Consider the following 25,896-nt stretch of genomic DNA (forward strand, 5'->3'; position numbering starts at 1 on the left):
GGGCGGCCTCCCTGTTGGGGTTTGTCCGTAGTAGGATTTGTCCACGTGCAGCCCTGTTAGGAAAGGATTTCCCAGGGGCCCTGAGCCCACTGCAGGGGCTGAGCGACGGGGCACCGGTGCCCCCCGGGGCCGTGCCGGCTGTCCTCAGCCCCAGGCCATCCAGGGTCGGTGCAGGGAAGCCGGCCGGGCTCCCGGGGCTGTCCGGCAGCCAGCCCTTGGGGCCGTGGCTTAGAGCCCCCCCACCTCCTGTTGAGTGGGGCGGCTGGGAGATTAGCCCAGCCCCCCAAGGCCTCTCGGGGGCTCTGCCTCATCTGTTAGGGAGCTCACCCGCCCGCGCGGGGCAGTGGGGAGACAGCTGGCTCCCGTCCGTGTTGTCTGATAAGATCTGGGCACGCAGCTCCCCGGGACACCCGCGGGGGTGTCGGGGCCTCTACATGTGCGCGGCCGCTTCCAGCCCTTGGCTGGCCGGGAGGGGTCGTTCCGGGCCAGCGGGCTTTGTGTACCGTTCCTACGGGGTCCTGGTGCTCCGAGCTACGCAGCGGCTCGGGGCCTGGCTCTGGTGTGTGGAATATTTACTCTGCTAACGGGCTTTATGCCTTTGCTGTTTACCCGAGGACCCGGTTCCTGCTGGGGTTCCCGTCACGCTCTGCTGCGCCGAGGGCGGCGGCCGGTTCGTCTCCCCGCCTAGTGCGAGAGGAGAAGCCTCGGCAGCTGCGCTCGGCGCCCGGGCCTCGCCCGTCCTGGCGCAGTCCAAGCCTTTCCGCCACGTTTACCGCTCCTTTTAAATTGTCCGAAAGGCGGAGTGACGCCCTCTGTCCGCTAGTTGGCTCCCCAAACGCCGGCGACGGCCACGGTTGGCCCTGAGTGCCGTGGGGTCTCCCGTGTGGGCGGGAGCAAGTGAGGCCCGCTGCCCTCGGGGTGCGTCAGCGAGTCGAGTAGGCGGGACTCGAACCTGGCGCTGCAAGTCTGATGCCAGATTCTCAGGCCGCAGCTTAACCCTCTGCGCTCTGGTGGCCACCCCGTTTGTCACTGACCCCGTTTGTCGGGGAAAACAACCCCAGCAGCCCTGTGTGAGACGATCCTGTCTCCCATGCACTGGGGAAGGTGGCCACTGCGAGGGGCAGCTCCTCTGGAGCCGAAGTCCCTGTGCCCCCCCCACCCCCTGCAGGCTCTGGCCTGGGCACCCCTGCGATTCTGGCAGAGGCCACTGGGGGGCAGCAGCGCCACAGCCCCTTCCCATCTGGGTCTCCCCACACAGCAGGTTTGGCTCTGGGCTGGGCAGACCCTGGAAGCAGGGTCTCGCCCCGTGCCTGGGGGGACAGCAGGAAGAGACTGGCCTCACTGAAGGCAGGTGACCGGCCCTGTGCTCATCACCTCTGGAGTAGGGGGCCGGCCTCAGGGCCCCTCCAGCACGGACTGGGCTTTCCCACGCGAACACGGGTGGGAGACAGGGCTGCCGGGCCAGGGCCGGGCTCTGCACCCTCCTGGCAGCTTTCAGCCGAGCCTCCTCGTGCCAGCAGAGCTGGGCTGCCGTCCCCAGCCTCGTGCCCTGCGGGAGGAGTGGGGGTCTGCGCGCGCACCCGCCTGCCTGCTGTGACTCAGGTCCGGTTGCTCACTCCCCAGGCCGGGACCAAACCGCCACGAGCCAGGCAGCCGGGACCCCCCGCAGCACTTTGGTGGGCCGCCGCCTCTGATCTCGCCCAAGCCCCAGCACCACGCCGTGCCCACGGCCCTCTGGAACCCGGTGGCCCTCATCGACAACCCCCTGGAGACACGGCGGGCCGAAGGCCACCCCCTGCACGGGCACTCGGCCACGTTCGAGCCCAGCCGTCCGGCCGCCGTGCCGCTGGTGAAGGTGGAGCGGGTCTTCTGCCCGGAAAAGGCCGAGGAGCCGCGGAAGCGGGAGGCGGCCCCCCTGGACAAGTACCAGCCCCCGCTGCGGGAGGCAGGCAGCTCGGAGCCGCAGGCCTTCGCCCACGGGCCCGGGCCCTTCCTGGCCGAGCTGGAGAAGTCCACACAGACCCTCTTGGGCCAGCAGCGGGCCTCCCTGCCGCCGGCAGCCGCCTTCGGGGAGCTCAGCGGGCCCCTGAAGCCGGGCTCGCCCTTCTGCCACGCGGCGGCCCGGGGCCCTGACCCCGCCTACATCTTCGACGAGTTCCTGCAGCAGCGCCGGCGGCTGGTCAGCAAGCTGGACCTGGAGGAGCGCCGGCGGCGGGAGGCCCTGGAGAAAGGTCTGGACCAGGGCGGCCCGGGGGGGGGGGGGGCTGGCGCCCCGGGGAGCAAGGCTTCAGGCTTCTGCGTCACCCTGGGCCTGTGCTGCTGTGGCACACGCTGTGCCACGGAGCAAAGCCCAGCCCCAGCCATTTCTGCAGACGCACAAGGTCACCAAGGGACAGAGCAGCCGCTCGAGTGCCAATGCTGCGGCCATGATGGGGGCGGGCGGGCTTGGCCCCGCCCTGGGCCGGGCAGGGGTGGAGCGTCCTCTTCCTCTGCCTGCTGGGTGGGAAGGGGACCTCGGCCAGGGCGAGCAGGCCCAGGCGCGAGGCCGTCCGTGCGCACCTTATCCAGTGCTGCAAGGGGCCCCCCGGGTTCCTGACCAGTGAGGGATGCCTCGCGGCAGGCGTCTCTGGTTTTGAAAGGCAGCGTTAGGTCCTCCGTCTGCTGGTCCGCTCCCTAGATGGGCACCGGGGCCAGGGCTGGGCCCGGCTGAAGCCAGGACACTGGAACTCCACCCCAGTCTCCACGTGGCCATCTCCCTCGGCTTCCTCTGTACAGTAGAAGGAAGTGGAACAGCCGGGACTCGAACCAGCGCTCATGTGGGACGCCAGGATCACAGACAGCCCCGGTCCCCGGCACTTGTTAGAGAGGCAGAGTTACAGAGCAGGGGGTGGTGATCCTCCATCCACTGGCTCGTTCCCCAAGCAGCCGGAGCTGGGCCCATCCTGGTCTCCCACACGGGTGCAGGGGCCCACGGACTTGGGCCACCTTCCGCTGCCTTCCCAGGCCACAGCAGGGAGCAGGATGGGAAGTGGAGCAGCCGGGACTAGAACTGGCGCCCACCTGGTTTAGCCCACAGCGCTGCCCCCAATGCATTTTAAAGCGTTGTTTTGAGGAAGAGAGAGCGCTCCGCCCCACGGGTCCAGTCCTTAGATGCCCACGACAGCTGGGAGCCAGGGACTGAGTTCAAGTCTCCCACGAGGGCCGCGGGGGCCCAGTCTCGGGAGCCATCGCCGTCTCCCAGGGTCTGTGTTAGCAAGAGGGTAGGCGCTGGCATCGGTGCTGAGCCTAGGCCGGCTGCTGCTGCCGCTGCCCACACCAAGCTGGGTGGGCCTGGGACGAGCAGCCCTGCCCTGTGGGAGGCGGGAGCAAGCGCCTGGTGCAGCGAGCCGTGTGGTGCCGTGGACATGGCCCCCGGCCTGTGCTGTGAACGTACCTCCACTGTGTTTAAGGGAGAGGGGAGGGAGGTCACTGTCGCCCCCGGGACCACCCAGAGCCCGTGTGTCCCAGGAAGCCTCCCGCCCGGCTGGCCCGACGGCAGGGTGCATGCGGGCTGCAAGGCTCTGGCTGCCGCGTTTGGGGGGGGGCCCGTAGCCCTGGCCTGCACGCAGGCGCCCTGCCCGGCTGAATGTCGCCGTCTCTGCCGTCAGGGTACTACTACGACCTGGACGACTCCTACGACGAGAGCGACGAGGAGGAGGTGCGGGCCCACCTCCGCTGCGTGGCCGAGCAGCCGCCCCTCAAGCTGGACACGTCCTCCGAGGTAGCGTGTCGCGGCGCCCTGCCGCTTGTCCCCACCATGGCCCGCGGCTCCCGGCGGCGCGCTCAGCCGCCCGTTCTCTGTCCGTGCAGAAGCTGGAGTTCCTGCAGCTCTTCGGCCTGACCACGCAGCAGCAGAAGGAGGAGCTGGTGGCGCAGAAGCGGCGGAAGCGCCGGCGGATGCTGCGGGAGAGGAGCCCATCGCCGCCAGCGGCACGGAGCAGGCGGCGGTCGCCGTCGCCAAGGCCGGTGCTGTCCACCCGCTACAGCCCCGACGACATGAACAGCAGCCCAAACCTGGAGGAGAAGAAACGGTTCCTGACCGCCTTCAACCTCACACACGTCAGCGCCGAGAAGAGGAAAGGTAGCCACGTGCCCAGTGCCACGGAGGGGGGACGGGGCCGCGCGCCGCCGAGGCGGGGAGGGGGGGGACGGCCTTCTGCAGCCACGCGGGGCTGCTGTGATGCCCCCTTGCTCTTGGCCGGGTGCTGGCTGTCTCTGCGGGGCGTCTGTCCCGGTCCGGTGCCCCCGTCGCCTAAGGTCTTGGGCCGAGCGCTTTGGCGGTGAGGGCTGCCCTCCCGGTCCTGGGTGCCCCGGTCTGGGCTGCTCACTGGGCTCCGTGTTCTGACGGCAGGGTGGCTGAGGGTGGGCTACTCACAGAGCAGGCGGCTACCCCAAGGATGCTTCTAGAGCAGCCCGGCTCCCCAGGCTACACCGGGGCGACCCCCGAGGTTAGAATCCTCGTGCGGAAGCACGTGGGTGCGGCTTTCCCCCGGGCTCTGGGTCCTGAACGTGCCAGCTCGGTGCAGGTGCCAGGGACGGGTCTCCGTCTGCCCCCAGTCTGCTGGCCGGCACCTCTGTGGAAGGAAGTCGGAGGAGCGCCCCGGGACCCTCGGGGTCTCCGGCGTGTTGAGGGGCATAGCGAGTGCCCTGTCCTCAGGGTGGGAGTGGCGGGGCGGAGTCCGCAGCTTCCCTTTGAGCGTGAGCGGAGCTCGGATCCTTGGCCGCCTGCGTAGTCTGGTTTGGAAATGCGTCCTGCGCCTGGCAAGGCGGTCGGCAGGGGGCGCCGTCCACACGCGGGCTCACCTGCTCTGGCTGCCACGAGCACACCCTCAAGTCACCACGAAGAGCACAGGCATCGGCCGTCTCCAGAGTCGTCCCCGCGTGTGGCGCCGGAGCCGCTGTGGCCGCGCGGCCTCTTCCTGTCGGCGAGGCCCGTCCTCCGCGTGCGCAGGCCTCGCTCGCACCTGCCAGTCGCAGCCGGGCCAGAAGCCCACCTGTCCTCCCCCGGCGTGGCACCGCGGCCTCGCTAACGTCGGCTGCTTTCCTCGCAGACAGAGAGAGGCTTATGGAACTGCTGCGTGCCGTGAGGCAGAAGGCCCTGGCGGCGGCCGACTTGCTGAGCAGCTCGCCGAGGGACAGTCCCGCCGTCTCCCTGAGCGGTAAGGGAAGGAGGAGCCCCGCTCGGCGTCGCCGGCGACTGTCCCCCCGGCTGCTTGTGGCCAGAGGTGACTGCCGGGCTCGTCATCGTGAACCTGACCCGCTGGAGCCGGCATCCTGGCTGTGCCCCTCGCCCAGCGTGTGGCTCTGCACTCGCAGAGGTCCTTGGCAAGGGCCGGGCTCCCGCAGAGCCGGCCACCGGTGGTCGGCGTGGGCGTGGCGCCGCCTCGCTCGGAGGCCGGTGGTGCAGGGACGGCCCAGCCGCCACAGCGCTCCCCGCGAAAGGACAGTGTGCCCGCCACCTGGCCGTCTCCTCCGCCCGCACCTGTCGTGCCGTGCAGCCTCGGCGGTCTCGCCCACACCTGCTTTCACTCTCTTCCGTGTCCGACGGCTCCTTGGCCCTGCTGCCGGCCCGGCCCCGGCTCTCCGCACTGTCTCGTCCGCTTGAACTTGCTGACTCTGTGCCTGTGTGGTGACCTGCAGTGACTTCTCCTGCTCTCTTGGTTCTCAGGTGCCCCGCTTGGGGCACCGCGTTAGGATGGACGTGGCGCTACACTCCGCCGTCGTGGGGCCGAGGCTGTGTCGCTGCCCTTCCGTGCCCCCGGTCCCGGGTCTTTGCCAAGCGTGCCCTGGAGCCCAGGGTCTGCATGTTGCCAGGCGCCCGTTCCCTGCTCCTAACGTCTTCCCTCACTTTGTCTCTCAAAGAACCAGCCGTGCAGCCAGCCTCCCTGGAGACCGAGAAGCCTGTGGGTGTCGCTGCCTCCCTGCCCGACGTCTCGAGGGCTACGGAGCCTGGGAGACTGGAACAGCTCCGCCCCCCGGAGCCGGCTCCTGCAGGCGGTGAGAAGGCCAGGCTGAGCGAGGCCCCCGGGGGCAAGAAGAACCTGAGCATGCTCCATTCCATCCGGGGTGCCGCGCCCAAGGACATTCCTGTGCCGTTGTCCCACAGCATCACCGGGAAGACCAAGCCGTGGGAGCCCTTCGTGGCAGAAGAGTTTGCACACCAGTTCCACAAGTCCGTGCTGCAGTCCACCCAGAAGGCCTTGCAGAAGCATAAAGGTAACAAGGCGCCCGGCCCGGCTGTCCCCCTCCGCCGCGTGCACAGTGCCGGGGCCCTGGGGCACCTCAGGGCTGGGTCAGAGTGGCCCCGTGTGCCCAGTGCTCAGGTGCACCAGCATGGGGAGGCCAGGTGATCCGCCCTGCGTGCGTCTGGTCTCGCAGGCTGGGTTCCCCAGGGACCTTCAGGGCTCGCGTGGACGCTCTGCGTCCCAAGCAGAGCTACGCTGGCCCCGCGCCGCCTTGCTTGGTCCCTCAGCAGGCCCTGGCTTTCTGTACGGATTCGGAACGAATCCTGCGAGTCAGGAGTGTGTGACCGCGATTCTGTCGGACGTGCTGCACGGAGTGCACTTTGAGGACGAGAGCTCGCTGGGTGTGGGGGGCTCCTCGCCGCGCGGGTGGGGCTGTGCCTCCTGCCTACTGGCACTAAGAGGACACGCAGTGGGGCCCGAGGTCTGCGGCAGCTGTGCAAAATCCGGGTCCTCTCCTGCGGCTCTGGGACAGTCTTCCTGTCTCCTTTTACGTCCGCCTTTCGCTGGCCTTCCCCCTCGCTGCTTGTGCGACGTCCCCTGGGGACTGAGCCTAGACTTGCTACCAGACCAGTCTGAGCCATAGTGTCCACTGAGCTAGCCTCCAGCAAGGCCGGTCCCCTGCACAGTGGCCAGCCTGTTCAGATAGGTCCCAGCCAAGCTTTGCCAGAAGGCCGGAGCCCCCGCTCCACGCCCTGACCGCAAGGCCTGTGCGCCTCACTATGGAGCGGCCCCTTAGGGCCAGCTGGAGGCCGAGCTCCAAGCCCCAGAGCACTTGGAGCTCAGAGATGAGCGTGGCCAGGCTCCTGCCCGGCCTCACTGGCTGCCGTGTTGCTGGTGGAGCCAGCCATCTCAGACCAGGCCGTTCCGGGTAGAGCCCTGCTCTCCACTCCTGCCCCCTGCTCCCCCGGGCACTGACGTGAGCTGTTTTTTCCCTTGCCCCGAGCGTAGCTGCGCTGTGCACGGAGCAGAACCACAAGGTCGACACTTCTGTCCACTACAACATTCCCGAGCTGCAGCCCCCCGCCCGGGCTGCTCCGCCCCAGCACAACGGGCAGCAGGAGCCGCCCACCGCGAGGAAGGGCCCCCCCGCGCAGGAGATGGATGGGGACTCGGAAGAGGACGACGACGGGGACGAGGAGGACGAGGACGACGGAGCCCCCAGGCACAAGTGGCAGGGGATCGAGGCGATCTTTGAAGCTTACCAGGAGCACGTAGAAGGTAGAGCACTGGGGAGGGCTGGTGTGGAGGGGATGACGGAGTCTCGCAGGGTCGCTGCCGGCCTGGGGCCAGAGGGCGTCATGGGACCAGGGCAGACACAAACAGGCATGGAACGCCCTCGGGCCCGGCTTCCGGCCGTGACCGTTCTTGCTTGATGACACCCAGCCATCCTCGGTGGCGCCTGCGGGCCTAGACACAGCCTGGCCCTTTGCTGAGGTGGCGAGCCCCAGGGGCCAGGCGTGGTCTCCCGTGAGCCTGCTCAGGATTTAGTGCCCTCTCCCTTGTGGTAAAACCCGCCCCGGCAGGGAGTGCCCGTCGCACAACCACCTCTGCTCAGGGTCAGGTCCGGACGAGAACTGCCGGCAGGAAGCCCTTGGCGAGCTGCTAGCCCAGTGTTTCAGCTCCACCTGGAAAAGCCACGGCCCCACGTGGCCTAGGTCACGGGACAGCTCCTGCCGGCTTCCTCCGGGGCTGCCCAGCCACACCGTGTGGGCAGTGTGTAACGTAGTCTGGACTTGCTGGTGTCTCGGTTAGAATTCCTTCCCTCCCCCCAAGCTGTAAGGGTATTCCCTGGATTCCCTTCCAGTGCCTAGAATTCGTTTGCACAGAGTAAGGGAGAAGTTAACCACGCATCTCCCACCTGGCGAGCCAACGGTCCTGGTGGCTTGGGACTGCCCTCCAGCCCCAGCCACGCTGCCGGGCTGCCTGTCCACTCTGGCCTGCCCCAGCTGTGCCCGCCTGTGCCGCCTCCCGCGGTCTGCAGGGAGCTGTGGCTCGGTTGTGTCTGGCTTCTGCCCACGAGCTTTTGGCTCTGCATCCCAGGCCGCAGTCACGTGAGATAGCGCCGCGCCGCGGTTACATACGGCTGTGGAGAGGCAAGGCCAGCGGCAGGTTTGGTGCTTAGAATTTCTCCTACGGTGCTCTGCTGGTGTCTAGGCACCAGTGCGGGGCGGGGCAGCCGTGGAACCTAAAGTCCTCGCCTGCTGTGTAAGGTCCGACTGCCCTAGGTTAGTTAATACGTGACTGAATTTATCGCTGTCGGGTTTTTAACGCATATCTTCACCTACTTGAGAGAGAGGTCTTCCCCCCCAGCTGTCCAGTTCCCAGACCACAAGCAGGAGCCTAGAAGGCCCTCCGGGTCTCGGTGCGTGGCTGCAGGCGCCCTCCCTTCAGGAGTGTGGGCTCCAACCGGCGCGCCGGTCCTCCTTCACGAATTCGCCTGAGCCAGCAGGCCTGGTTCCATTCTCGGGAGTGGGTGCGGAGCTGCCCACCCCCACTGGGGGACTGCCCCAGCCACCGTCCGTGAAGGGCTGACATTGCTCTCCTTAGAAGTAGGCCGCGTGGCTTCCGCCGAGGCAGGGCCTTTTTCCTAGCAGCTTCAGGGAGAAGCCCTTCGTTCTAAGCCCTCTGTCTGTTCCCAGCTCCTCCCTGACCTCTGTCTGCAGTAGCCTTTCCCCTAGGTTGGGTCTAAGCGGTGAGAGACAGAGGTGGCCATCTGCCAGGCGGTAGTGCAGTCCCAGGGCGGGGCCCCTGACGCACACGTCTCTCCGCAGAGCAAGACCTGGAGCGCCAGGTGCTGCAGACACAGTGCCGGCGGCTGGAGGCCCAGCACTACAGCCTCAGTCTCACCGCGGAGCAGCTCTCGCACAGCATGGCGGTGAGTGCCGAGAACCCTGCGCCCAGACATTGACACTCCCGAGTCCTGTCTCGGGACAGAATCTGGGTGCCACTGGGTGCTATGAGGGAGGGGCTGGGTGCTGCCATGTTCTCCATCTCCTTGGCACCTGCGGAGGATTTGCCTGGAGCCGGGCCCGCCCCCCTGCACTTCCGCTCGGGGGAGGGCCCGCTCTGACCCGCGGCTCCCTCTCCCCAGGAGCTGAGGAGCCAGAAGCAGAAGGTTGTGTCCGAGAGGGAGCGGCTGCAGGCGGAACTGGACCACTTACGGAAGTGCCTTGCCTTGCCCGCGCTGCACTGGCCGAGGGGCTACTTTAAGGGATTCCCTAGGTGACGGTTTCCCTTACGCCAGGCTGAACCTATAGAATAGAAATATTATCTATTTTATTACCTTGAATATTTAATATTTTTCACTGGGAGGTTTGAAGCTTAAAAGTAAACAAAGAATGTGCCATGCATGAAGCAGGATTCCAGGCTCGAGACAGCGCGAGCTCCCCTGGACCTCACCGCAGCTCTGCCACCTGCTCAGCGAGCCCCCGGCGCCGCCCCTCGCCTTTCGTCAGAAGGACGGGCAGCCCCCCATCCTACCAACACTAAACGGCCATCTGTAGCCCACGCGTGTGATTGGGATCATAGCTCTGTTTCTTGGTTGGCTTCCGGGCAGTGCCGGAGGTGGGCTCCTCCCTCCGCGGCAGAGGGCTGGGGGCGTGGGAAGTCCAGGGCTTACGCGTTTGAGTTGCTTTTCTGCAAAAATGTCCTCAGAGCAACCACCAGGCTTCCCCGGAGAAGCCCTGGCCCAACGCTGACCATGTCCGGACTGGAGGGCCCTCCTCCGCGGTGCGCACAGGGCCGACAGCCCTCACGTGCCCACCCCGGGGACTGCGTGGGGGTTTTCACATAAAACGTCAATGTTGAGAGAAAAGTCAAAGGTGCTTCGGCCTTGTACTGTGTATATATCAAACAAAGTTTTGTATGTTTTTATTACTTTAATTATTGTTATAAAAGCCTGCCATTTTTAATATGTGGTTTGGGGAAGTTTTGTTTGTTTTCCTGTTTGGGGGTTTTGTTTGTTGTTTGTTTTTCTGGGCAAAAAAAAAATGCTTTGTAGTGTTTGTACTGCTGCTGGTCAGGACATTAAAATCCTCAAGTGTTTTTACAAAGAAGGAAAGTGAGAGCTTCCCGCGCCTCGGCCGTCCCCGCTGCGGGCGCTCGCGCTGGGAACCACGGGCTCCTCGCCCCCTCTCCCTCTGCCCCCGCCCCGCACTTGGACAAGCTAATAGCAAACACAACCCATTGCTAGCAAGTGAGGAGGGGACGTGACATCCACCTGTACAGCCTGGGTGGTCTCAGGAAGCAGCCGTGCCCGAGAGCAGGTGCAGGGTAGAAACCTTAGACGCAGAGCTTTGTGAAACCTGGAGTAGGGTCTGAGCCGAGCCCTCCCCAGCGTCTGAGGCCAGCGACGGCGACAGTCACCACGCGGCAGGGTTTGGTGCCCCTCAGGAAGGCCCCTCGGGTCTCGGGACCTACCCTGATCAGGGTCCAGACAGCAAAGGCACGGGGCTGGGGCGGCGGCGGCGGCTGACCTTTGTCCCTGCTGCAGTCGGCGGCTGAGCCCTTGCCGTGCGGAGCGGCTTGCTGGCAGCTGGCACTGAGCTGCTTATCTGCCCCCACGCAGCCAGCTCTGTCCGTCTGCCAAGAATCTTCCCGTTACGAGCAAACAAAGTGCCGCCAGTAGTATCAGCAGGTCCTCTCCGCGAGGACCAAGGGCTGTGTGGGGGCTGCCTACCCTGCAGACGTGGAGGCCCACATGTTCCACAGGTAGAGGGAGCTGGTGCCGATGAGCAGGGCCGGCTCTCACTGCATTTCTCCACGCGTCCCAGGCCGCCTCCTGCGTGCTTTGGCTGTCAGCTTTGATGAGGGCCTTGGTTACACCTAAGGGGACAAAGGAGACCTCAGGACACAAAGGCAGGCAAGGCCCCCTCCTCACCCCAGGGATACCCCTTGGTTGGATTGGTTTTGATGGAGTTGTGGCACACGGGACAGACGTGTACCTGGGCTGGAGGCCGAGCTGCAGACACGTGCTGTCTCCCTCCCGTGTGGAGGGGCCTCTCACCTGTCCCGAAGCCTCTCTGCCTCACCGTCTTCCCTGGTCTGCCGAGACCGTTACAGCTCTCGTGCGCAAGTAGACAATCAGAACAGACCCGAGGGTCAGGCGGCACTATCCCGAGGGAAGGCTGGGCCCCAGTCACGGCGCCGCCACGCCAGTCTCCAGCAGTCGCCGCCCCACTCGTCTCCAGCGACTCTGGAAGGACGCAGCAGCGTCTGCTTGCAGTCGGGCTTCAGTGAGCTCCCTGTTCAGCTGTCTCGTGCTGGATTTGAAACTGCCAGGTGCAGCCGCCGTCAGTATCCACCTAAGACCCTGGGCCCTCACGTCCAGGAAGAGACGGCTGCCATCTGTCCTTTGACGGGGGGCTCGTCAGGCTTAGGAGGGGCACCTCCCAGGGATGGGTCAGGTTCCACACTCAATCAGATCTTTAAATCAAGTTGCTTTTGTTTCCCATCAACAGAGCCAAACTGGCACAATAAAGGCGCATGCTCCCAACCCATTGCTTCAGCTAAGTGCCCAAGATAGGATTTGCCACACTGTAGCCTGCAACCTTACAGGAACAAAACACGTCACTGGCATTCGCACCTCCCAGTGGAGTATAGAAAGCAGCCTGTGCCCTCAGCAGCAAAGAATCACCCCGAGGGTGAGCTCTCTTCCTCACATGACGCCACGTCTCCAGGAAGGTGAACTTCACAGCAGACGCCGCTTCCCCTCTGCCTTGAGTGTAGACCATGCCCAGGCCCACCACCAGGTGGAGACGGTTAGCGCACGCCAGCTCCGCTCCAGTAGCCTCCCAGCAGCGGCTTCTCTCACAGTCGCCTGTCCCCACCCCGAGGCCAGTGCTCCGCTCCTTGTCTGCCTTGACCTGAGCGCGACCACGCTCACTGGCCGCATGACTGTGCGCGCCCTGTGCTAACGACCACGCAGTGAACCCACACAGGGTGGGAGGGCGGGCCACAGTGCCTCGGTCACTGGGGGCAGTTCAGATGCTGTGAATTAAACCTGTTCGAAGTGTACTTGTTTGGATTAATTGTATTGTAATATTATTTGTTGAATGTAGTAATTAGGTATTTATGAATATATTGCTGTAATTTCTGACAACATCCAAAAAAATAAAATCTTCCTGAATCATGCTAAGAGGAACATCTTTTTTCCTCCCCCTACTCCTAAAGCAAACCTCAAGAACGGCACAGCTCCCCAGGCCAGGCAGTGAGGCGTCCCTCAGCTGGCTCAGGTGTTCCGAGAAGGGCACCAGAGGAGGGACCCCAGACACACACAACCCGTGACCCCCCCGTCTCACACAGTCAGGGTCTCCGAGGACGGGCAAGTCCTGTCACCCGAGTCAACCTCACAATGTCACCTGCAACCAAGGAGACCGCCTGCCCCTCCTGGGTGTGCACCTGCGTTCGCGCAGCCCACAGCGGCGCACACACAAGCTACCTGAGCCCTGACAGCGGACACCAGTCTCCACGCCTCAGGCCACCTCAACCACACGTGCACTCTTGGAAGGCGCCGACGCACTGGGTGTGGCCCCAGAACCCGCAAGTACTAAGGATTTCTCCTTTCCCATGAGAGCCAACCACGCCGGAATGCCAGGGTGAAGTGCTTTCTCCTCGGCCACTGCTGACCACAAGGGCCCTTCCCCGGAGGACTTCCTCCGAGCGTCACTCCACATGCCTGCCGACACTGCATCAGTCCCCAACGGACGGACAGGGCACGCGAGTGTCCACCTTTCGTCCAGTCCACTGCTGCACGCCTGGCCTCATTCCTTCAGCTTGGTCGTCATGCGGGACAAAGACCCAACAAAGATCTGGCTTAGTCTCACTTTTATTGTGCATCAGGGCCTAAGTGACAAACAGTGGCCAGCATCGCTCGCCACTCCACCTGCAGCCTCTTTTTGGAAATCACAGATTCAGCCCAAGAAACGAGGATCGAGCAGAGCGCCCTCGGCCGCGCGTCCATTCCTGCCGTGGCCACGTCCAGCAGTGGCTACCTACCTCGGGGACAGTGCCCCGCAGGACCTCGCACTTCACTCACGTGAAGCCTTGTTCTTTCCTCCGTAAGGGAAAAGCCACCTTCCAGACGGTTTGGGAATAACGTCCCGGGGAGCCGAGTGTGGAGGACCAATGACTAATCTGCTGCTGCTGCACCCGTGTCGGGAAGCTGCTCCTCGCGTCACTACGTGCTGTCCACGCGCGGGGTAACTACAGGCGAGCACCTCTGTCCTGGGCCGAGCACACAGGAGCCCAAAGCCCCCAGCACCACACGCGAGACCCGCGACGCCCCAGGCCTTCCCTAGAAGTCCTGCGACTGCGCACTCTCCGAAGGCTGCAGGTTGGTGCGGAGCTTGTACATGTGGTTGAGCGCCTGAGTGAGGAACGCCCCGCTGGTGTTGATCTCCATCAAGGTCAAGTTATCCAGCTAAAACAAGGAAACACAGCTGGTGGGCCACAGAAAGCGGGTGCCGTCTAGGCGGGCAGGACGCTGTGGGAAGCCGAGCAGCAGAGCCCGCCAGGCGGCTCGCCACGTCCCTACCTTGGCATGCGCCTCCTGCTGTCTCACAAAGCTGTCGGCAGACACCCGGAGCTTGGCTATTCGCGTGTCCCACATGTCCTTGACCAGGGTCCGGATCTCGTCTGCTTTCGGGATGTTGTCCGAGGCACTGGAGGAAGCAAGGGACAAGTTAACGAGGAAGCACCCAGGAGACCTAAGCAGAACCGCACAGAACAGCTTTTCCAAGCAGGCTGCGTGGATTCAGACAAAACCGCCGTCTTCGTTCGGAACGGCTGTGCTCGCTGCCAAGTTCGCTGTCTGATGGCTGCTGGCTGCACAGGACGTCGTGTACTGGACAAGAGCTCAAGTCGGGGCCGGTGCCGCGGCTCAATAGACTAATCCTCCACCTGCGGCACCGGAACACCGGGTTCTAGTCCCGGTCGGGGCGCCGGAGTCTCTAACTCTGCCTGTCAAAAAAAAAAGTGTGGGCTGGCGCCGCAGCTCACTAGGCTAACCTTCCGCCTGCGGCGCTGGCACCCCGGGTTCTAGTCCCGGTTGCCCCTCTTCCAGGCCAGCTCTCTGCTGTGGCCCGGGAGGGCAGTGGAGGATGGCCCAAGTGCTTGGGCCCTGCACCTGCATGGGAGACCAGGAGAAGCACCTGGCTCCTGGCTTCGGATCAGCGCGGTGCGCCGGCCACAGCGGCCATTGAGGGGTGAAACAACGGCTAAAGGAAGACCTTTCTCTCTGTCTCTTTGTCCACTCTGAAGTCGGACGTCCTGGCACAGGGCAGCTGCTTTCCGTGCTGTGTCCCCATGGAGAGAGTGTCAGGCTCAGATCCGTACTGAACGGCTCTCTCCTCTACCTGAAACCACGGGCTCGCGGCCCTGTGGGGAGCAACCGCCAACTCTGCCAGGCTCTGCGCTCACCACTTGTTTTTAAAAAACACCAGTTCTAGTCCTGGCTGCCCCACCTCCGATCCAGCTCTCTGCTGTGGCCTGAGAAAGCAGTGGAAGATGGCCCAAGTCCTTGGGCCCCTGCACCCACACGGGAGACCCAGAAGAAGCTCCTGGCTTCGTAACAGCACAGCTCCAGCTGTTGCGGCCATCTGGGGAGTGAACCAGCAGATGGAAGACCTCTCTCAAAGTCTGCCTTTCAAATAAATAAATCTTTAAAAAAATATTAGGAGGGAGACACAGAGAGGAGGGAAGACAGGTGGAAGCCAGGAGCCTAGAACTCCACCCCGGCAGGGACCCAAGGACTTCGCCATCTTCTGTGCATCAGCAGGGAGCTGGATCAAAGCAGGAGCCCTGTGGGGGCCAGCGTCACAGGCAGTGGCCGAACCCGCTGTGCCCCAGCGCCAGCCCCCAGCGTGCTGTCTCCGGAAAGCCCCGATGGACCGGACAGCCCCGCTCCGCAGACGACACAGAACTGGAGTCACAAGTTACTGCAGACAAGTGAAGTTCTGGGCAACACCTCACAGTCAGCGAGGGCCCAGCAGCGTTCCGTCCCGAGATCGGTGTTAAACTTGGAGGGACGGACGACGGGGAAATGAGGGCAGAAGCCAGCACGGCTCACCACCGGGCTGCCTGCGTCAACTGGAGCCCTCCACGCGCTAGGCTCGCTTCCGCTTGGTCAGTGAATTTTAGGAACCCAAACATTTAGATCTTGTGCTCTGAACAGCAGGCTACACAAAAAAGGGCCCCTGCTCCTTGTCAGCTGAGCTGCAGACCAAAGGCAGAATTAGGCCCCTTAGCTGAATGAAGTATAAAATCAAGTTTTGACAGAAACTGGACACAGCACACATTGAACGTTAGAAACAAACGTTAGGTCCACACTCGCGTGCCTCTAGTGTTCGGCCTGGTCTCCCTTACTACCCACTCCCTTCCCCGCCCCGGCAGCCTCACAGCCATGGACAGCTCTGACCCCTCCACCACAGTCCTCACCTCCACTGAACACCGTCTCCCCAAGCACACCAAGCCCCTTCCCACTGGTGCCTGAGCACAGGCGGCCCCTGCCATGGAGCCCCCTGCCCTACAACCCACCTAGGCAATCCCACCTCCTCTGAGCCCTTCCCCACCACCGCACGCCTCGCTGCGGCCTAGAGCGCCCCCAGCTGAGCTGACAGCGCTGTACTGGCCCCACCTCACACCTGCAGGTCCAGCTCCACTGCCCACAGCGAAGCACAGGACACTGCCGACTCAGATTTTAATGGAACGAGTGGGTCAGCTGCAGCCTCACGTCAGTGTGAGGACAGGAACACGTCGCGTGTCACAGGTCTGCAGTCTGGCAGAGCCTGGGGCGGACCACCAGTACAGCAGTCACAACTGTCACCCACATGGGAGGCCGGGCTTCAACCTGGCCAGCCCTGCTGTTCCAAGCATTTGAGGAGTAAACCAGCAGACAGGAGATTTCTGTCAAATTAACAGAAAAAGTTTATTTACTTGAAAGGACAAGACACCTTCCAGCTTCCGTCTCACTCCTCCAAATGTCTGCAACACGCAGGGCTGGGCCAGGCGGGAGCTCAATGCCCAGAACTCGATCCGGGTCTCCGGGGTGGGGGTGGCGAGGACCCACGGACTTGACGGATCCCCTGCGGGCTCCCAGGATGCGCAGTAGAGGCTGGGACTAGCAGCAGAGCGAGATGCACACCCTCACGCTTAGATGGACAGCTGACCCAAGCAGCTCCTTGACCCCTGCACCAGATGCCTGCCACACAGATTCTTTTAAAACGAAGGGAAAAAAGTTTACAGCAAAACAGCGTTTAGAAGTGTGAGGGCCGGTGCTGCGGCTCACTAGCCTAATCCTCCGCCTGTAGCACCGGCACCCCAGGTTCTAGTCCCGGTCGGGGCGCCGGATTCTGTCCCAATTGCCCCTCTTCCAGGCCAGCTCTCTGCTGTGGCCCGGGAGGGCAGTGGAGGATGGCCCAAGTGCTTGGGCCCTGCACCCCATGGGAGACCAGGAGAAGCACCTGGCTCCTGGCTTCGGATCAGCACGGTGCGCCGGCTGCAGCAGCCATTGGGGGGTGAACCAATGGAAAAGGAAGACCTTTCTGTCTCTAACTCTGCCTGTCAAAAAAAAAAAAAAGTGTGGCTGGCGCCACGGCTCACTAGGCTAACCTTCCGCCTGTGGCGCCGGCACCCCAGGTTCTAGTCCCGGTTGCTCCTCTTCCAGTTCAGCTCTCTGCTGTGGCCCGCGAGGGCAGTGGAGGATGGCCCAAGTGCTTGGGCCCCTGCACCCACATGGGAGACCAGGAGGAAGCACCTGGCTCCTGGCTTTGGATCAGCGCAACACGGCAGCCATAGCAGCCATTTGGGGAGTGAACCAATGGAAGGAAGACCTTTCTCTCTCTGTCTCACTAACTCTGCCTCCAAAAAAGAAGAAGAAAAAGTGTGGCAGGGGCCAATATCCTGGCATAGCAGATTAAGGCACCGCCCGCAACGCTGGCATCCCGTATATGTGCTGGTTTGAGTCCCAGCTGCTCCACTTCCAATCCGGCTCCCGGCTACTGCGCCTGGGAAAGCAGCACAAGACAGCACTCGGGCCCCTGCATCCACCTAAGAGACCCGGATGAAGCTCCTGGCTTCGACCTGGCCCAGCCCGGCCACTGTAGCCATTTGGGACGTGAACCAGCTGACGGAAGACCTGTAACTATGCCTGGCAAATAAATGTCTTAAAAAAAAAAAAAAAGTTCGGCAGTGCCGCCCAGTAGACTCCTGGCCCTCCCCTCCCATCAGCTCCAGTAAGTGAGCCATAGGAGTCGAGTCCCAGTTCCTAATTCCAGCCCCTCTCCTGAACCCATCAATTAACAGTTCAGGGAAGTGGGCATCGTGGGCAGACTGACCCGCAGAGTGCCGGGCCCGGAGTCCACCTCCGCTTCCAGCTTCTTATGCCTGGGAGGAAGCACGTGATGGCCCCAGTGCCGGGGTTCCTGTCACTCATGTGTGAGACCCTGATGGTTTGTGGCTCCTGGCTTTGGGCTGACCCAGCCCCCACTGTGGTAGGCATCTGGGGGACGTAACAGCAGGTCAAAGGTCTCTTGTTTCTTCCTTCTGTCACTCTGCCTCTCGAATAAAACTCAAATGAAAAGGAGTCCTGGGAGCTTCGAGAACTTGACAGTGGGGCCAGTGCTGACACAGCGACTTCAGCTGCCGCCTGCAATGCCAGCATCCCCTGTTGCACTGCAAGCTCCACTTCCAACCCAGCTCTGGTGCCTCAAGTACCTGGGCCCCTGCCGCCCGTAAGGGAGACAGGGACGAAGCTCCAGGTTCCTAGCTGGGGCTTGGGCCAACCCTGGCCACTGCAGGAGCGAACCAGTAGACAGGACACCTCTGCACCATCACCACCCCCTTCCACATCACTGCCTTTCAAAAATCACTTCTTTATAAAGACTGATCTATTTATATGAGAGGCAGGAGAGGCAGAGAGGGAGAGACAATCTTCCATCCACTGGTTCACTCCCCAAATGGTCCCAACGGCCAGAGATGGGCTGATCCGAGGCCAGGAGCCAGGAGCTTCTTCCAGATGTCCCCCGTGGTGCAGGGCCCAAGCACTTGGACCATCTTCCGCTGCTTTCCCAGGCCACAGCAGAGAGCTGGCTATCAAGTAGAGCTCCCCAGACTGGAACCAGAGCCCCTATGGGATGCTGGCCCTGCAGGCACAGCTTTACCCACTACAGCACTGCACCGGCCAGCAAAATCTTTTAAAGATTTAAACAAATCTTTAAAAAAAATGATAACTTTGCAAATCATTCTTTTTTGTAAATCACTTCTAAGTATCTCTCCCGAGTAGGGCTGTGCACACTTGCCTGCCCCATCACCAACACGTGCACCAGGTACCACACTGGGAACAGTCTTTTCTTGCCCACGAAGGAAAGGGTTAAATATCATGGGGTGGGAGGAGAGCATCTGGCATAGTGGCGAAGACGCCACCTGGGGGCCGGCACTGAGGCTCAGCGGGTTAGAGCCGCAGCCAGCAGCACTGGCATCCCACACAGACGCCAGTTCAAGTCCCAGCTGCTCCTGTTCTGATCCAGCTCCCTACTAATGCGCCTGAGGAAGCAGAAGATGGCCCCCATTTGGGCCCCTGCATCCACGGGGGAGACCCAGAAGCAGCTCCTGGCTTCAGCCTGGCCCAGTGCTGGCAGTCACAGCCATTTGGGGATTGAACCAGCAGAGGGAAGATCTCGCTGTGTCTCTCCTTCTGTCTGTAACTCTGCCCTTCAAATAAATGAATCTTAAAAAAGCAAAGAACAATGCCGCCTGGGACAGCTGCGCCCCGTAGCGGTGTCTGGGTGAAGGTCTGGCTTCCTGTGAGCGCACGTGCTGGGGGCCGCAGGTGACGGCTCGAGTGTCTGGGTCTCTGCCGGCCACGCAGGAGACGCGGGTTGAGCTCCACTCCCAGCTCCGGCCTGGCCCAGCACAGCTGCTGCAGGCACTTGGTGGCGGAAGCAGCAGAGACGGTCACTCTGTTTCACTGCCTTTCCAATAAAAACACAGTATCTGAAAAGGGGGGTGGAAATTACAACTCTGGCAGAAGCCATGAGGGTGCGCATGGAACTGGCAACGCGGACACTTAATCCGGGGGGAGACCGGGCACGCTCAACAACGGAGGCACGTGCGGCCGGCGCGGTGCAGCCCTGGGCAGCAGAAACAGTGCGTGCAAAGCCGGGAGGCCCCAGGACGTCTGGGGAGGGAGAGGCCAATGGGAACGAGAGAGAACAGACCAGCTGACGCGCCTTTGAAGAGCAGGTCAGGACTCGAGATAAAACCCTGGAAGAGCTCCAGGGCTGTAAGCGGGAGTCACAGGGCAGCGCCGTCTTTAGAAGCCCGCTCTGGCTGCCGCAAGCAGGATGAATGCCAGCCAGCGGGGAGGCGGCTCAAGAGGTTACTGAATGTTCTCGGCCACGCGGGCCTTCCCTGCAGCTCCGGGGCGGAGGCCAGCCTGAGCCCACTGGCCTCCCTGTGAGACACACGACACGCAGATCCGCACATCCCAGAGAAAAGGCGGAGCGCCGCACGAGCTCACACACACAAGGGGTAGGGACGCTACTGCCAGAGCCGGGGGTGGCGCACAGCAAGATCCAGTCAAGGGGCAGGAGACGGGGTGGGGGAGGACCCAGAGCTGACCCGGGGGGACGAAGAAGAGAACAAGCGAGACGCTCACGGGGCGGAATCGCGCACACAGATGCCCCCACATCACCACCCGGACACCGCACAGCCCCGGCTCACCAGAGCAGAGGGCAGGGAACGAGGAGGGGAGGGCGGGGCTGGCGGGGGGACCCCAAGTGCAGGCAGGGAGGCCGCTCGGCCCTCAGAGCTACTCACTGATTCAGCAGGAGTGTGGTGAGCTCCATGTAGTAAGGGCTGGGCATGGGGGTAAACGTTTCTTCCTTTCGTTCATGATCCCTCATCTTCTCCAACTTCTCTGAAATGCAGAAGTTAATACATTTTACCTTCACTACGGCCAAAATACGCTTAAACCTCCCAAATTTACCAAGTGCCTATACTACCTATTTGATCAAGCAGCACACACACACACACACACCCCTGGAGTAACATTTCCATCACTAACTGGATGGCGTGAGGCCTCTCTTGACCACGCGTCTTGGGCCTGTGTTGTGGCGTACAGGGCCGCTGACTGGAGCTCGCACATTCCCAAAGGCGTCTGGGAAAGCAGGAGCTGGCCCAAGCACGTGGGCCCCCGCCACCCCGTGGGAGACCAGCATGGCGTTCCAGGCGCTTGGCTTCGGCCTGGCCAGGCCGTGGTATTGTGGGCATTTAGGGAGTGAACCAGCGAATGGAAGATCAATATACATCTCTCTCTGCCTTTCAAATCAATAAATGAATAAATCTTTTTAAAAAATAAAGAGACCAAGAAGACAACTTATGAACTCGTCACCCAGCCATATGGGAGCCTGGGCAGCCTCAAGCCCGGCAGCTGGACTCCACCGGCTGCATGTCCACTTCCTCCCGGCAGCAGCACTGCTGTCATGCGTGCCTGGGCGTGGACTACGGGCCGGGACTCAGACACACAAGTATGGAGAGCACCCGACATCGGGGCCCTGGTGCTGTCCTGCAGGCCGGTCAGCTCCCTGGCCCACGCACCCTCTGTCCTCCGCTGCGCCTGGCCCCGCTCCCTGGACACTGCTGAGCAGGCCAGGCTGTGCCCTCCTGCCTCCTGCACAGCTCCCACCTGCTGGGGGGACAGCCTGCCCCTCCAGCCGCTCTCCCCAATGATCCCCATCTCCCTCACTAACGAACCCCACTGTCCCCCATCTCAGAAAGCCTCGCACGCCCGATCCAGCTCTCCTGCCTTTGACTTCAACACGTGCAGTTGTCTGACTCTCCCACGGACCTCCCCACTCCTCCACCGAGGCCACACCCCGCCTCGGCCAGACCCAGAGCCAGTCTCCGTCTGCAGCAGCCGAGCGCCCCATCCTCCTGGGCTCACCGCCTCCGCCCGACCTCTCGACACCTGGGCCCAGCGCCTGCTCCCGGAGCACCAGCTCACACGCCGGTCACCCCGCCCTGCACAACACCGTGCAGCGCTCGCGACTGCCGCCTGGGGATCTGACAAGCACCCACAGCCCACGCGCCGCTCCCGCAGTCGCCCCTTCTCCAGCCGAGGTGCTCGGCCGTACCTCGCCCCTCTCACAAGCCGCAGCCAGTCTTCCAGCAAACCCATCGCCCCACACTCCGCTCTGGGTGGGGCAACTCCCTGCGCCCCTCCCCCCAGGCCCACCTGCTCTGCTCCTTTAACATCAGCACCGGCGTAACAGACACCTTTGTTCAAACTCTCCGGTGAATCAGAGACTATAAGGCCACATTTCTGGCCAAGACAAGAAACAGTGGGAGTTCGCAGACACTGCTGGTAGGACCAGAACGGCGCAACTGCTTTGAGGCTGCTTGGCAGTTTCACAGCTCCCCGCAGGTCCACCACGGCAGGTATCTATCTACCAAAGCGGCCGGCACTGTGAGGGCCACGGCATCCGTCAGGAACAGCAGGCTAAGCAGCTGCCCGCAAGGCCGGCATCCCCCAGGAGCGCCGGCGCAAGTCCCGGCTGCCCCGTTTCTGATCCAGCTCCCTGCTGATGTGCCCAGGAAAGCAGCCGAGCATGGCCCACGAGCTGGGGCCCCTGCCAGCAGAGACTCGGATGAAGGTCCTGGCTCCTGGCTCCAGCTTGGCCTGGTGTAGCCCCAGCCGCTGGGGCCACCTGAGGATTGAAGCAATGGACAGAGGCTCCCCTGCTCCCTGTAACGGCCTTTCAAATAAATAAATCTTTTAAAAAATAATTAAAGGGGCCGGCGCCATGGCTCACTTGGTTAATCCTCTGCCTGTGGTGCCGGCATCCCATGTGGGCGCTGGGTTCTAGTCCCAGCTGCCCCTCTTCCAGGCCAGCTCTCTGCTGTGGCCCAGGAAGGCAGTGGAGGATGGCCCAAGTGCTTGGGCCCCTGCACCCGCGTGGGAGACCAGGAGGAGACACCTGGCTCCTGGCTTCGGATTGGCGCAGCGCAGGCTGTAGCAGCCATTTTGGGGGTAAACCAACAGAGGGAAGACCTTTCTCTGTCTCTCTACCGTCTATAACTCTACCTATCAAATAAAAAATAATAATTAAAAACATATCCACAAACACTTCAATGAAGTAAAAAATACGGGGCTGGCGCTGTGGCACAGTGGGTTAACGCCCTGGCCTGAAGCGCCAGCATCCCGTATGGGCGCCATTTCTAGTCCCGGCTGCTCCACTTCCGATCCAGCTCTCTGCTATGGCCTGGGAAAGCACTAGAAGACGGCCCAAGCTCTTGGGCCCCTGCACCCACGTGGGAGACCCAGAAGAAGCTCCTGGCTCCTGGCTTCAGATCGGCGCAGCTCCGGCCGTTGCGGCCAACTGGGGAGTGAACCAGTGATGGAAGACACCTCTCTCTGCCTCTCCTCTGTGTAACTCTGACATTCAAATAAATAAATCTTTAAAAATAAATAAATAAACACCCACCAACAGAAGAGCCCACCTGTGGGACAGCCACACAGCGCAACGGTGCTCAGTGAGGAGCTAATGCCTCGTGCGGCAGGGGTGAGAACAGCCGAGACGATGCCACTCAACAAGTCCAGGGAGGCAGAACCGAGGCGCAGGCCCGTGACTGCCCAGGGACCCGCCACGTGAAAAGCTCAGGCGGACGCCCCACGTGCCTCTGCTGCGGCCCCCGGGAGCCAGGCTCCTGCCTCTCATCACCTAGCGTCTGCCTGAGCCCAGACTGCCAGGGGTGACCTTAAACAAGGAGCCCAGGCAGGACACAGCCGCAGCTGGGGGGTTAATCAAGCCCAGGACAGAGGAGCTGGCGTTTCCCACTATGCTCCACCACCAGGCACGTAAGTGGAGGGGGAAGTGGGACACATCCACGCCCTAACCTGAACTCGGACTGGCCCACTAAGAGCCCCTGCCCGTAGGAGGCGGGGACCCGCAGGAGTCTCCCAATGCAGAGGGGCCATCAAATCCTCAGTGGGCACGGGCGCGTGGCTCAGCATTTGGGCTGCTGCCTGGGACACCCGCATCTCCTATCAGAGCGCCGGGTTCGAGCCCCGGCTCCACGCCCTGATCCCGCTGATGTGAGGAGGCAGCAGCTGATGACGTAGCGGGGTCCCTGCCCCAGCGTCGGAGAGCTGGACTGGGTTCTGGGCTTCTGCTCTGGCCTGAGCCAGCCCCTTCCACTGCAGCCATCCGGGGTATGGACCACAGAAGGAAAATCATCGCCTTTCAAATGAAACGAAAAACAGAGTTCCCAATTCACTCAGGGGTCCCTGAGTTCTACAGGCCTGCTCACACCCCTCCCCAAATAAAATCTCCTTTTGTAAGGAGCCACTCACATCTGCAGAGGCACAGAATCGCGAAGGCTCCACACGCGATCTGTGACTGATGCATTTTATTTAAAGATTTGAAAGTCAGAATAGGAGGAGAGACTGAAAGATCGTCCATCTGCTGGTTCACCCCCCAGATGGCCACAATGGCCAGGGCTGGGTCAGGCCACAGCCAGGAGCTTCCTCTGGGTCTCCCACATGGGTGGCAGGGGCCCCAACACGTGGGCCATCTCTGCTCCTCTTCCCAGGCCATTGGCAGGGAGGTGAATCCGAAGTGGAGCAGCCAGGACTCACGTGAGCACTCCCGGGGAGGCCGGCTAGCAGGCAGCTGCTCTACCTGCTACACAATGCCAGCGTCCTGAGGCATCATTAACATGACATACCGGGCCGGCGCTGTGGCTCAGCGGGTTAAGCCAAGTGCAGCGCCGGCATCCCATGTCGCAGAAGCTGGTTCGAGTCTCGCCTGCTCTGCTTCTGATCCAGCTCCCTGCTAATGCGCCTGGGAAGGCGGGAGAAGACAGTCCAAGGACTTGGGTCCCTGCCACCCATGTGAGACCTGGATGTAATTCTTGGCTCCAGGCTTCGGCCTGGCCCAGCCTGACTGTTGCAGCCATTTGGGGAGTGAGCCAGCAGATAGATGTGTCACTGTGCCTTTCAAATAAGTAAGTCTTGGGGCCCGTGCTGCGGCTCACTAGGCTAATCCTCCGCCTGTGGCACCGGCATCCCATAGGGGCACTGGGTTCTAGTCCCGGCTGCTCCTCTTCCAGGCCAGCTCTCTGCTGTGGCCTGGGAAGGCAGTGGAGGATGGCCCAAGTGCTTGGGCCCTGCACCTGCATAGGAGACCAGGAGAAGCACCTGGCTCCTGGCTTCAGATCGGCGCAGCGCCAGCTGTAGCGGCCATTTTGGGGCCGAGCCAACGGAAGGAAGACCTTTCTCTCTAACTCTGTCAAAAAAAATAAGTCTCAAGGGGGAAAAAGTGGACAAAACAATGTTTTTAGTATCTGAGCGTTGTGCACTCATCACCTCCATTTCAGAACACTCCCATCGTGCCAAAAGCAAAGCCCGAAGTCCTCCGGGCAAGCCCCAGGCCTGGGTGAGCGCTAGCCTGCTTTGTCCGCGCAGAGCCGTGGACCCTGCCTCTAGACACGGAATCGCGCAAGGCTCCCCACGGGCTGCAGCCGCCGGCGTGCGGGGGCTCCCGGCGGGGTCTCCCTCCCCGCCGACGCCGGGCCGAGCCGCAGGGCCCCGCCGCGGCCGTGACTCAGAGACCTGCAGCAAGTGCTGCCGCAGGCCCCGCGGGCTGTGGGCGTCGGACAAGCCGGCAGGGCGCAATGGGAGCCGGGGGTTCACCTGCACCAGCGCGGGGCGCCGCCTTACCCGCGTCCATCCAGGCGGGGGCCAGCAGGCGGCACTTCTGTCTCTGCTTCAGGTTCAGCGCCAGCCACAGCGGCACGTCCACGGGCAGGCCGGGGTGGAAAGGCCCCAGGTCCCCCTGCAGAGGCGACGCGGCCGTCAGGGCGAGAGCCCCCCGCCCCGGCCGCCCCCCCCCCCGCCCGGGAACCGGAAGCAGCCCGGGCCCCGCCCTGGCCCCCGGACTGCCCCGAGCCCCGCCCTGGCCCCCGGACTGCCCCGAGCCCGGGCGGCCGCGCTCAGGCCCCGCGCCCCGCGCCCCGCCGCGGACAGCCCGAGGGCCGCTACCCCGATGAGGTAGATCTTGTCCAGGCTGAAGTTCGGGATAATGGTCACCAGCTCCTTCTCGGCCAGAAACTCCACCTCGGCCGCGTCCATGGCCCCGCGAGCGGCCGGCCCCGGACCCCCGCGCTCCTCCTGCCCCGCAGCGCCCGGCAGCAGACACGGCCGCCCTCGCCGCTTTCCCGCCACGGCTCGGGGCCCGCCCCCGGCGGAAGACAGCCGCAGCGGCCAATCGGAGCGCGGCGCTCTCCGCAACGGGGCGGGACCGTGCGTGCTGCGAGCCTGCGGATTGGCGAGCCCGGCGACGCCGCGCAGGCCCCGCCCCCGCGCGCCGGCCCCGCCCCGCCCGGGGCTCGCGGCGCCCCTCGCCCTTCCCCGGGCGCACCTGGCGCACCTGGCGCACCTGGCGTGGAGCGCGCGGGGCGGGGTTGGGCCGCGTCTACACAGACGTTCCTCACGGGCCCACAAGTCGATACGCTTACTGGGCCGAGCCCCGGGCCGCGGCGTGCCCCGGCCCGGCGGACGGCGGCTTAACTGGTTCTCACTGGTTCCAAGTCTGTAGAAGTACAGATTCCGTCA

General features: G+C 63.1%; 2 protein-coding genes across 9 annotated transcripts in view; one reads left to right on the top strand and one right to left on the bottom strand.

Moving 5' to 3' along the window:
• GSE1 (Gse1 coiled-coil protein) overlaps positions 1-12,412 on the top strand; it is a 301,578-nt gene extending 289,166 nt beyond the window's left edge. For 5 of the 7 annotated variants that reach the window (XM_062177375.1, XM_062177376.1, XM_062177378.1 and 2 more), the window contains exons 9-16: positions 1,624-2,231; positions 3,648-3,760; positions 3,850-4,120; positions 5,091-5,198; positions 5,902-6,255; positions 7,233-7,502; positions 9,056-9,159; positions 9,376-12,412. In XM_062177375.1, the coding sequence (XP_062033359.1) occupies positions 1,624-2,231; positions 3,648-3,760; positions 3,850-4,120; positions 5,091-5,198; positions 5,902-6,255; positions 7,233-7,502; positions 9,056-9,159; positions 9,376-9,510 (1,963 nt within the window). In that variant the 3' untranslated portion in view covers positions 9,511-12,412. The remainder of the gene's footprint in view (positions 1-1,623; positions 2,232-3,647; positions 3,761-3,849; positions 4,121-5,090; positions 5,199-5,901; positions 6,256-7,232; positions 7,503-9,055; positions 9,160-9,375) is intronic. The other 2 variants (XM_062177373.1, XM_062177374.1) reach the window with 1 other exon arrangement.
• On the bottom strand, positions 12,365-25,470 carry GINS2 (GINS complex subunit 2). Of its 2 annotated transcripts, none has more exons than XM_062177381.1 (5): positions 25,324-25,470; positions 25,003-25,117; positions 20,100-20,199; positions 13,819-13,945; positions 12,365-13,704 (listed from the first exon to the last, which is right to left on the bottom strand). In XM_062177381.1, exons 1-5 carry the CDS (start codon positions 25,411-25,413, stop codon positions 13,579-13,581), a joined length of 558 nt encoding a protein of 185 aa, XP_062033365.1. In that variant the 5' UTR covers positions 25,414-25,470; the 3' UTR covers positions 12,365-13,578. The 2 variants fall into 2 exon arrangements, with proteins under 2 accessions (XP_062033365.1, XP_062033364.1); XM_062177380.1 differs by having other exon boundaries at positions 24,976-25,117.
• Positions 25,471-25,896: the final 426 nt, after the last annotated feature.

This window comes from Lepus europaeus, chromosome 19 (assembly GCF_033115175.1).
Source record: "Lepus europaeus isolate LE1 chromosome 19, mLepTim1.pri, whole genome shotgun sequence".
Lineage (NCBI taxonomy): Eukaryota > Metazoa > Chordata > Mammalia > Lagomorpha > Leporidae > Lepus > Lepus europaeus.

Coding starts and splice junctions, on each gene's coding strand:
- GINS2 (XM_062177380.1), bottom strand. CDS start 25,413: ATGGACGCGGCCGAGGTGGAGTTTCTGGCCGAGAAGGAGCTGGTGACC. Junction 25,118..25,323: donor ACAAGATCTACCTCATCGGG/GTAGCGGCCCTC, acceptor TCGCCTCTGCAG/GGGGACCTGGGGCCTTTCCA. Junction 13,946..20,099: donor ACCACACTCCTGCTGAATCA/GTGAGTAGCTCT, acceptor TGCTTCCTCCAG/TGCCTCGGACAACATCCCGA.